Source organism: Aegilops tauschii, chromosome 2, assembly GCF_002575655.3.
Source record: "Aegilops tauschii subsp. strangulata cultivar AL8/78 chromosome 2, Aet v6.0, whole genome shotgun sequence".
Classification (NCBI taxonomy): Eukaryota; Viridiplantae; Streptophyta; class Magnoliopsida; order Poales; family Poaceae; genus Aegilops; species Aegilops tauschii.
The window spans coordinates 89683364-89694407 of NC_053036.3; the positions used below are offsets into that span (position 1 = coordinate 89683364).

At 43.3% G+C, this 11044-nt stretch overlaps 1 protein-coding gene across 2 annotated transcripts; it reads right to left on the reverse strand.

Annotated features, from left to right (window-relative positions):
* Positions 1-1667: 1667 nt before the first annotated feature.
* Positions 1668-9203, reverse strand: LOC109754340 (uncharacterized). Of its 2 annotated transcripts, none has more exons than XM_020313251.4 (12): positions 9080-9203; positions 8923-8997; positions 8661-8834; positions 8147-8278; positions 7532-7674; positions 6489-6587; positions 6247-6375; positions 5270-5398; positions 4130-4231; positions 2385-2555; positions 2218-2297; positions 1668-2049 (listed from the first exon to the last, which is right to left on the reverse strand). In XM_020313251.4, exons 1-12 carry the CDS (start codon positions 9120-9122, stop codon positions 1998-2000), a joined length of 1329 nt encoding a protein of 442 aa, XP_020168840.1. In that variant the 5' UTR covers positions 9123-9203; the 3' UTR covers positions 1668-1997. The 2 variants fall into 2 exon arrangements, with proteins under 2 accessions (XP_020168840.1, XP_020168839.1); XM_020313250.4 differs by having other exon boundaries at positions 5252-5398.
* Positions 9204-11044: the final 1841 nt, after the last annotated feature.

Genomic DNA, 11044 nt, shown 5'->3' on the forward strand with positions numbered 1-11044 from the left:
CCGGCGTGTTTTCCTCCTCTCCGTTCAGCGCCCACAGCTTGTCGCCGACGGGTGCGGCTTGGTAGGGACGAGACGGGAACCATTCCCTGGCCTCTAGCACGTCGCCGTCGGGTTCGGAGTCGAAGGGGCCGGGCGGGAACTCGTGTGGAGGCCTCCCGCCGTCCAGCTTCCCCGTCTTGGTGTCGTAGACCAATGTGAGGAAGTACGGAGAGCGGCAGAACAATACGGAGAGGGTGCTAGAGTGAGCCGTCATGACGATGCTGCTGCCGAGGGCATCGAAGTGCGTGTCTCCACCGACCAATGAGACGCCCAGGCGGAGGGCTGGTCCAGGGAGGCGGCGCGGCGCCTCGTCGTGCTCGTCGTCGCCGCCGCCGCCGCAGTGGAGGTCGTCGACGTCGAGCTTGTAGATACTGTGGGTCACCGAGCGCCTCTCCTTGAGCACCACGTACAGATGCCGGCGCAGATTGGACTCCGCCGCCGCCGCCGTCCTGCCGTCAGCTCCGTTGTGCCGTGCCGTGCCGTCGTCGGTGGCGTACGCTGTACGCACGTGATGGGAGGATCCTTGGCTTGGCAGCGCCCAGAGGGGCGGCTGCTCGCCACCGGAGGTGGGAGAGAAGGGGCTGAGATCGGGTGATGATCGATCGCAGCATCGTGGGAAGAAATTCCGATCGTGATAGTCCGCGAGAAAGGGAAAAAAATGATGCGATCGTGATTCGTCTTGAGTTACCACGCGCTTTATAATTGGTTGGGATTGGACGAATCTTGCTAAGTACTACTCCCTCTTTTTCGGTTTATAGGGCTTATCTCAAAATCTTAGTTTTTCCATCTTATAAAATTCAATTTGGTTATTCCCCATCAAAAGTTCAGATTTCAATGTGCATTAAATCATTGCATGCAAGTATTAAGAGAAAAATGACCAATGCATGTACTTTATGCATGCATGCATTGCAATTAATACATTGGTAAACATATTTTTTTAAGAAAAACAAAAGTATTAATTGGGTGCTTTTGCAAATTACAAAAAGTATTCCACCACTCACCATTTATCTTGGTTGGTGAGATTTTTGAATTGAGCCCTATAAACCGGAAAGGAGAAAGTACTAGAGCCGGCTGATTTTGTTAGTTTCCTTATTATTATCTCATTTTAGGGATTTAGGGAAGACAATATAGTAACGGGTTTGCTTAAGCTCAGTCGGCTTACACTAACCGTTGGATCTTTGCATGGAGATTCGTGCTAGAGTGAGCAACGTCAAATGGCCCTCGTAGCACTTCTTCCCACCGCTTGAACCACTTCGTCTTACCAGTCACAGCATCTGCCGGTGCTGGTTGCAGCATGTCGTGTCACCAGTTGTTGTGTCCACCCTCATCGCTCGAAGCACATTGTTCCGTCATTCGCAAATTCCGCCATCGTTGTATGCAGCACTAAGCCTCGTCGGTTGCAGCGTCCGTCGTCATTGCTCACAGCATGTCTCGTAGCGTCTACCGTCCTGTTTGCAACATGTCATACCACCCCGTTCGTAGCACAACTACGGTGATGTCACTCAGTTGAGACTTGGTTAAGTACTGAGCTCTATGCAGACCCATATTGTAACAACTAACAATCCGCTGCCGACTGGAGATAAAATCTCTCTGAATGGAATGTCATAGGAAAGGGAAAACTGGAGGAAAAAAAGGGAAGACAAAATTGTAATTTCTACTCTATTTCTTTCACCAGGATCCATACCTCCATATATGCATGTGCAAATGATAGCGTATAAGAGCAAGCAAAAAATTCGAGTCAATTGCTACCCACATGACCGGTCTCAGTAAAGATAACAAACTGCACTTCCATCGACTAAGGGAGTTATTACTTGAACATCCCGAGGGCGCGGCTCCACACTAGCGCACGAAAGAATCTTTGATTGAAAAAGAAAGGACTTGAACAGAGGATGTCTTTTTTTCACGAGAGGTGACTGCATGCATCTATCTTCAGCACTAGTGCAAAGCTCAAGCTCATGTCATGTTGCCTTGGTGCCGCCTTTCGATATCTTCAAAGATTCCATAGCTTCCCTGCACATCACACCCACAATCAGTGTTCGACGCCAGCATTGGTAAAGTTTAAAGTTTTCAGTAAGCACATAAGAGCAGTCAAATAGTATAACGTTTCCAGTATATAACTAACAGTGACATATGCTGAACACAAACATGCATGCGACAACAAAAGGGCTAGATGGATACCGTAATGCAGATTCCATCTCGGCATTCTCCGGGTCCAACTTGAATCCATCAAGAAGCACCGCGCACGCGTTGGTGTAGTCCTGGTGATGAATGATGGCCTTGTGAAGAAATTATTAAAAAAAAATGCATTGGTCAAATGAAGTAGCCAGCAGGATCTTCTGTCCCACCTTCAGTGACATCAAAGCTGCACCCTGCCGGTAGTAGGCCTTTGGCCAGTCAGGCCGCATTCCTCTGCAATCAAGAGCGTCCAGCAAAGCCCTCTGTCCGTCACCCATGCGAAGCAAGCAGAGGCTTCTGTTTGAGAACAAGGTTGCATCATTAGGGTCATGCTCTATTGCCTGCATCCAACAAGTTAAAGAAGATCTGCTGAGTATCGAAACAGATACGAATTTGTGAATAGGAAATCTGCAAATGGCTGCTCATTGACTAGTATTAGTGCAAGACATTAATGAATCATGCAAAAACCTTGATTTTCTTGAAAAGAAGCCAATCTCAGAAGCTTTTTCATATACAATTTCATTAAATATAGGACAATACTGAAGTAAAGTCAACTACGAACTAAATAAGTTCTACTCCCTCCGTTTCAAAATTCTTGTCTTAGATTTGTCTAGATACGGATGTATCTAATACTAAAACGTGACTTGATACATCCATATTTAGACAAATTTAAGACAAGAATTTTGGGACGGAGGGAGTACTTGATTATTTCCTAACCCCCCTTAAAAATATGGAATGGCGACAAGCAAAACGAGCCCCCTTATGACATTTGTTTTTGGTCGACACCAGACCAGTTGTCTGGTACTGAGGACTTGCTTACTAGTTTTCGAGTTGGCAGGGATGGGGGAATGGGAGATAAGTTACTTTTGGAGTACAAGATTCTCTTTTTCAGCATCATTCTATGGAAGCAGGAAGGCACAACAGAATAGGTAAAGAAATGACCAAGGCAGCAAAAAGAAAGACACAGCACAGCTATTAGTTGGAGTTTATCCCGAGCAACATCCTTTGCAGCTGCAAGACAGTCCGACGCCCCTAAGTTGTTGATAGTGGGCTTGACGCACAGTTACCGTGAGTAGAGCAGTGAGCCAACCAATCGAGCAGTAGGTTCACTGATTTCTCCATCCGTCCAACTGGTAGTTCTAACAATAGGTGAGCTTTTAGAAAATTTTACTTCATGGTAAATGTATCTGCAGTAATGTTAAGGCCCAAAAACAGCTTATTGGCTCTGAAAAACAGAAGATTGTCTAAACATAGGTTCATTTGCACCTCCCACATGCAATACAGCACGTAAGGAGAAGGCAACAGGTCAGCAAATCCAATTATGTCCTCTCCAAAGGAAAATCAGGAAAGAATTCATTCTAGTTTTCCCAGCTGAACTGTTGTGGCCGGGAAAGGACAAATTCCTGCTAGAACACCAGGAGTCAAATCGGACAAGCAGCCAGGGCATGAATGCATGATGGGGCTGGCACACAAGGAGCATAAGCTGGCTAGTAGGATTAGTCACCTAGCATGAGTTAAGAAACTTAATGGGGCAGGCGCACAAGCAGCCAGGGGAAAAAGAATAAATGATTGTGTTTTGTTTGGAACGGGGCAGAGATAAAGAAAAGAGTTCTAGTTTTAGGTTTCAAGATCTGATACACCTATACAAGAGACTATTAAAATCTGCAAGCAATATAATACAAATCAGTGCCCAGCTAATCCCTTTCCAGTCAGTCTAGCCTTATTTTCAAGGTAGTTATCCCTTGACAATGCCACTGACCAAGTTTCCTTTTCAATAACTAGGCCTTGCCATTTGGTGACTCAAACATAGCTAGAAGCCTGTTTGAAAATCTCCAGGTTCACGTGCTTTCTTTTCTGCCAAAGAATTAGAACTTTAGAAGCAGGAAAGAATACAAAATATGGCGTTGTACCATACCTTAGTGTACCACATTGTTGCAGAAAAATAATCTTTACTCTCTATTGCTTTAATCGCAGATGACTTCAACTTTGCTATTTCCCTTTTAGTCGCATGTTCATCCTGAAACATAAATATCAAATAAGATGGAGACATGACTAATGAATAGAAAATGCTTTAATAGTAAAGAAAAAACGGACTGTTCTGTAAATATTTGGAAAAACATATGGTTTTGATTTGGCAAAAATGTTACTATCAACATTCCATATTGTATAAGCATAATGTTTAGACTTCATTCATACAACATCCTGCATACATGCTCAGTTCTGTAATAAATATTATTGGGTTATTAGGCCCCAATACCAACTGAAACCTTAACAACCAGAAATGTAGTCTCCTCATAAATTTGAAAATTTCACCTCACACATATTTTCCTAGTGTAAGATATTTAAAATATTCTTAATATTTCTTTACTAACCTATTTGCCAATATTTTAACAACTCAATCTAGAAAGGAAGCCAAATATAGCATTTGATCAATATATTTTTCATGTGGAAGCATAAATAAAGTGTAGGACAGTCAAATTGTTTTGAGCCAAGTCATTAGTCAACTTAAGCATCATGTGGTGTCACAAGCCAAAATGCACATTCAAGTTTTCAGCCCAAAATGTACATAGCAAGAATCCTTAAGGACCCAACTTGTTATGTGCACATTCATGTCACATAGCAAGAATCCAATCAGACTGTTCGGTACTAGACATTGATTAATTCTAGAAGAAACTGGAGGCACATAAGGACCTGGTGCCATGTTTCGTGGATAATGTCCTCCACTAGGATGTTGCTACCAAAAGAATGCAGAGTTACAAACATAATGGTTTACTAATTGGCTAACTGCCATGGTCTACTACTATTTCCTCCACAGTTGTGGGCTTGTGGCCGCCACAAAATTTTATGGAGAAGAAAGTGTCTGCCACAGCTGTAGCCAAACTTAGCTATAAAGATAGTAACTGAGATTTGAGTCCTGCTGAAGAGAAGTTTGGCGTGCTAAGCCAAACTTGGCTACCTAAGATGTGGCAAACTGCAGCCACAAACTAAATAGGCCCTAAAGATGATAAAACTGACTGAATAACTATCCTAGAAGCACCTTAGGATTGACTTTGACCTCGACCTCTTCCCCACGGGCAACGTGCTGCTCCTGTTGTTGTCGCGGCCCCTGGTCACCTCCTCGTCCTCTGCCGGATCGCCGGGCGGTGCCAGCGACTCGTCCTCTGGCGCTGGCGCGGACAGCAGCCTGAAAAACAACGAGTCGTTTTCACAAAATCCACCAAACACACAACTCACCCTCTTCTCTGACATTAGCACCACCTGACCACAACTTACAATGCCAGGAAAAAAACAAGCACCTAAGTTGTCTGACATGACAAATTTTGGTTCAACAATGATAAGTGGCAGTGTGGCACTGAGGCTGCAACACTCTTACCCTGAAGTGAATCACTTATATTCTCACTCCAGTCAATGTTCTCACTGGAGGTAGATGTACAACATTAAAAAAAAAACTCAGGTCATAACAAGAGCAATTACCACATTTTGAATATTACATGACAACAAAACATCAAACTGAACCTCGACAGATATATAATGGTAATACTAATATTTGATGGCTCCATTCTTTCTATCTGCTTCTCAAAGTAGAAAAACTTATTTTACTGGGCATCAAACCGAAACAATACAAAATATCTATGCATCATTACTGGGAAAAAGTTACAGCCTGTTAGTATGTAAATTAAACAATAATTACAGGGAAGTTTACCCAAACAAGAACCAATATTTCAACAAACATCAATAGTCTAAACATCTCATACGACATGTATCACACATTTATATATCCCACAAACAGAAGAGACAGATATCATGGAATCCCATGGAGCCACATAGCAGAGCAACATACCTCGTGTACAATATGCCTATGCTAAGTTAGGTGGGTCAAGGGTCCAACAGGGAAAGATGGTGAGTGCATGGTTTCGTAGTAAACCACCGACAAACTATGGATAGGAAATAAGTGACACTTATGCTCCACAGCTTAAGTCTTGAACAGTGTCATATGCTTGTGTTTACTAGTGGCAAAGAAGTAAATCTTACATCACTAGAGGCATTACGCTTGGCACCGGCCTTCAGTAAGAAATTTAAGCACTCTGTTGAGCTGTCATTTCCCATTGCAGAATCAAGTGAAACAGTTTCGATACAATCTGGGTTGATAACAGCGCCAGCCTATCACATAAAAGGAATGTCACATTTTATGTATGGTAAATAACTAAAGAACTTAAGATTTCCAAGCTTAAGTGTTGGAAAATATTGAATATATTGAAATAAAGTAAACAAACCTCAAGCAGGAGCTTCACGCATTGTAGTGATGATACATTTACAGCCTGAAAGAGGGGTGTCATAGGATACAGTCCATAGCTCATGTACGTCTTGTTGCACTAGTGAGAGATGTGAAGCACATTAGTTGCTATTAATTGATGATAATAAATGGACATAGAAAAATAATTAAACAGAACGGTACGTATGCATAACCATATATCTATGCCAAGCTTTAACTAAAAAACAGTAGGAAACAGCTCCTGGCTCCTGCGATGTTGAAATTTGCAAACACAAATAAGTACAATGTTGCAATAGTCGCCTTATTGGTTAAATCTTGACTAGAAGATTTTTATTATTTTATTGATGATTGGTACTCCCTCCCTAAAAAAATATAAGACGTTTTAGGTCACTAAAGTAGTGACTTAAAATGTCTTATATTTCTTTACAGAGGGAGTACCATATGGTAATACATAAAAGTAGCACCCATGATAGGAAATCAATCATTATGGCAAGTGCACAAAATGACAATGAGCCCAGAAGAAATTGATCAACACATGCAATTCGCACTTTGAAAACTATAGATGCATGAAAGCACGTATAGTAGCTTCCACAGAAAACAATAGTGGAGATTCCAAACGAACATCACACATTACTCTTGCATAAGGATGAAGATTATAAGCTACGGCCCAGACTATAGGTTGGAGAACACAATTTTACGGACTTGAACAAAAGTAGAATGAAGTATTAGTGATTCTTGTAACAGTTGCTCCCTAGGAGATCTTGAACAATAACATATAACTAGAAAATTAGACAACTAGAAGCAGCAGGGAAGAAAGAAGTACCAAACATTTTAATTGTGCTGCAAAGAACAATGATCACACCATAACTTACATACTAGCAAAAGAACAAAACAGCTTCAAGAGTACCAAACAATAACTAGAATGGAGCATGAGAACAATACAGTTAACGAACAAATGGAGAAAAGGCAAACAATTCAAACTCTATTTTGTGTTTACAGTTGAACATGCAACTTAACGCAGAAGTAGCATGAAGTTAAGCATACATCTGCATTATGCTCCAATAAAGTCTTCATAGCACCAACTTGTTGTTCCTTAGTAGCAAGATGCAGTGGTGTCCCAATCTCCTCAGCTATCGGATCAACATAAGCTCCCTTTGCAAGCAACAGTTTTATCATTTCACAATCTCCTGCATAAACGAAGCAATATGAAGGTACTTATTACATAATAAGATGGTAAGTTTTTTTCTGACAATCTTTCTTATTTATTTTATCTGGCTCCTGGCAGACCTCAGTTTACCCTGCATATAGGCTACGAAGATCATGCTAAAGGAGTCAATGTTCCATAGAAACAAGAACTGCGCCTACTCGTCTAGCCAAATAAGTTGACTAAACCAATTTCTTTTGGAATCAAGCGAAGGGGACTAACTATTTCACTTTTAAGGGTGGTGTAACTGGGAGCTGAATAGAATTTAACTAACGAATTTGAAGATAACCTACTTCCATACTAACCTAAGGGAAAGAAAACATAAGTTGCCCTGGAAGTTTGGCCAAACAAACTGTAGTACGAACATAATACAGCCACAAAATATATTAGAAACAAAAATTCAAAAACTGTGGTGCACACGTGCAAAACAGAGATAACATATGAATAGAGAGGACCTATTCCAGCAGCAGCATGTAGAGGAGTTAGCCCGGCCTCATCAGCTTTGTCTGGATCAGCACCATGATCAAGAAGACACTTGACAACAGCAATCTTTTCACTCATCACCGCATAAAAAAGAGGTGTTCTACCTGTCAAGCACACATACCACGAGGCTTATTTGGGGCAAGTCAATTCAGGATCAGCGAAGAAATGTACATCTGAAAACTCCTCATCGAACATGACATCTAGAAATATGATAGCAAGATTACAAACTAGGGAACGACAGATACATGAAATTCGGGTATCACAGGAGTTAGAATGTGGAGGTCGCTGAGGCACTGTTTGGCAAACAGGACTAACTATTTCACTTTTAGAAGTTTTAAGAGACCCGTGAATATGCAGAATCAACTGTAGATCTGTAGTTTCGGTCCCTGTGAGACGAAATTGAAGTTCTAATGGCACCATTAAATACTTCAGGGCATTATCATAAGTACAACTAACCAACGTTTGGAAAGGAACAGAACAACAGACCCTTATCATCGGCAGCATCGACGTCGACGCGCAGCTCCCCGGCCAGGTAGCTGCAGACCTCCAGCTGCTCGTTGGCCGCGGCGATCAGCAGCGCCGACATGCCGCCGTCGGCCCTCGCCGCCTCCACCGCCTCCCGGGGGCGGCCCTTGCCGTTATCCAGCACCCACACCACCCCTGCAACCGCCCCCCAAAATATCAGAGCTCGGAGGAACGCCAAACAGCCGGGGGCCGAAATCGGGAGGCGGGTGAGGGGGGAACTCACTCTTGAGGAGAGGGAGGTCGCCTTTGAAGGCCGCGTCGAGGAGCGTGTCCTGCATCGAAGAGATGGCTCTCGCGACTGCGGAGAGGGGGAGGGAGAGTGAGCGAGCGGATTTAGTTAGGGTTCGGGTGCGCGGGATCGTACGCGGGGAGGCGCTTACCACCGGCGGCCGAGGGGAAGCGAGGTGGCCGCGGCGCCGCCATGGCGGATCGGTCGGGGAGAGAGGGGAGGGTTTTTCTTTTTTTTTTTGGAACTGCGAGGGGGAGGGGTTTGGGGATGCGAGAAAGGGTGAGAGCGAGCGAGGAGGGGGAGGGTTTGAATTCTGATTTGAAAAATCCCGACACAGGGACAGGTCTCTCCACGGCAATCCGAAGGATTTACGTGGTTTTGCCACTGGGCTAGATCATGGGTGTATATGGGGTAAAAGTTCATTAGGACGACTCTAATCGAACCCCTAAACAAACCTTTTTTTACGGGACCCCTAAACAAACCTTAGTGGAGTTTACTCCACTAATATTTGGTCGGACTTAGCCGACCCCCTATATATAACAGGGTAAATTTTTGCCTTTTCTAACTTCGCAATTCTAGTATACATATTAGCGCACGTATAGAAACTAAACATAGTATGAATGTTCAAGTGAATCACGAATATAGTTTACACACCGAATTTAAAGTTTACAAACCAAATTATTCAATTTAAACGCACCGTATGGTCCAAATGTAGCAAATAACATGTGACACAACAATTAGGACTCGCTATGATGTTGCTAGTGATGCTCAATAAGATCTTCTTTGAGCTGAGCATGAACTTGTCGGTTCTCGATCTTGCGATGCTCTTCAAGGAATGCCTGGATCATGTTCGTATCATACCCTGGCTCAACTGGAGTCCCGTTTGCGATGTACCGAAAGTTTTCAGGCATATCCCTCTCGTCTTCAATGATCATGTTATGCAATATGATACAACAAGTCATGATCATCCATAGAACCTTGGAGCTCTAGTACTCGGCAGGGCCACAAACAATTGAAAGTGCTCCTAAAAAGTCATTGTGAGAACCAGGCAAACCAAAGGATGAATGCCATATCCAAAAATCCTTCGCTACAACTGCCTCAAGAATGATCGTTGGATCGTTGCAGTGGCCTTTGTACTGACCCTTCCACACTGCAGGACAATTCTTTCATCTCCAGTGCATACAGTCAAGTGATGCAAGCATCCATGGCCATCCTCTTACTTCACTCTCCGTCATCAGCCTCTGGTTGTCTTCCTCATTGGGTGCTCTCAAGTACTCAGGTCCAAAAAACGCCGATCGCTACTTTAGTAAACCTTCGAATGGCCTCCAAGATTGTGTCTTCACCAATGCGGACATAGTCGTCGGCATCGGCCAAACACCCATATGCCGAGACTCGAACAGTCGCAATGCACTTCCTTAGATGGCTTGCACTTATATCTCAACTTGCATTTCTCCAGAGCCTGAACCAGTCATCATACCTCTTAACGGCTTTTGCAATGGTCAGAAAAAGACTTGCATGCATCCAAAAGCGTCGGCGAAAGTACTTCCCCAGATAGGTTGGCTTTGGATGAAAGTAGTCTCTCATGATCTTGGCATGGCCCTCCGCTCTATCACGGTTGACGTGTAGGCCCAATGAACAAGATGGCCTTGGTGTGATGGACCCCCACTAGTACAGTTTAGGGCTATTCACACGGTTCGAACCCCCAATTGCACACAGTACTACTAGGAACCATGTGCTCGAGTGGGCTGGGGACAGGGGGCCCATTGCTGACCAACCAAAAACATCTGCGATGAGCAGTGGTTCCCAAACTGGCCACAAATCACAATCATTTGTGATTCCTGTAAGGTCCGCAAATGTTGCATAAGATAAAATGAATGTGCAATTTATTGACCAGAGGTGGGGTGAATAGGAGATTTTTAACAAATTCTTCGAAGGATGCTATTTCTTCGAAGAAACAGAGATTAAGCAGACGAAGAGATGCATGCAAGAAGTAAATCTACACAAATCATGCATTTAACAAGAGGACAAAGTAATTAGAATGGAAGACACCATGCATACAAGGTAAAAAAATAAGTAGACTAGATGCACATAAAAGCATACGCACTTAAGAACAACA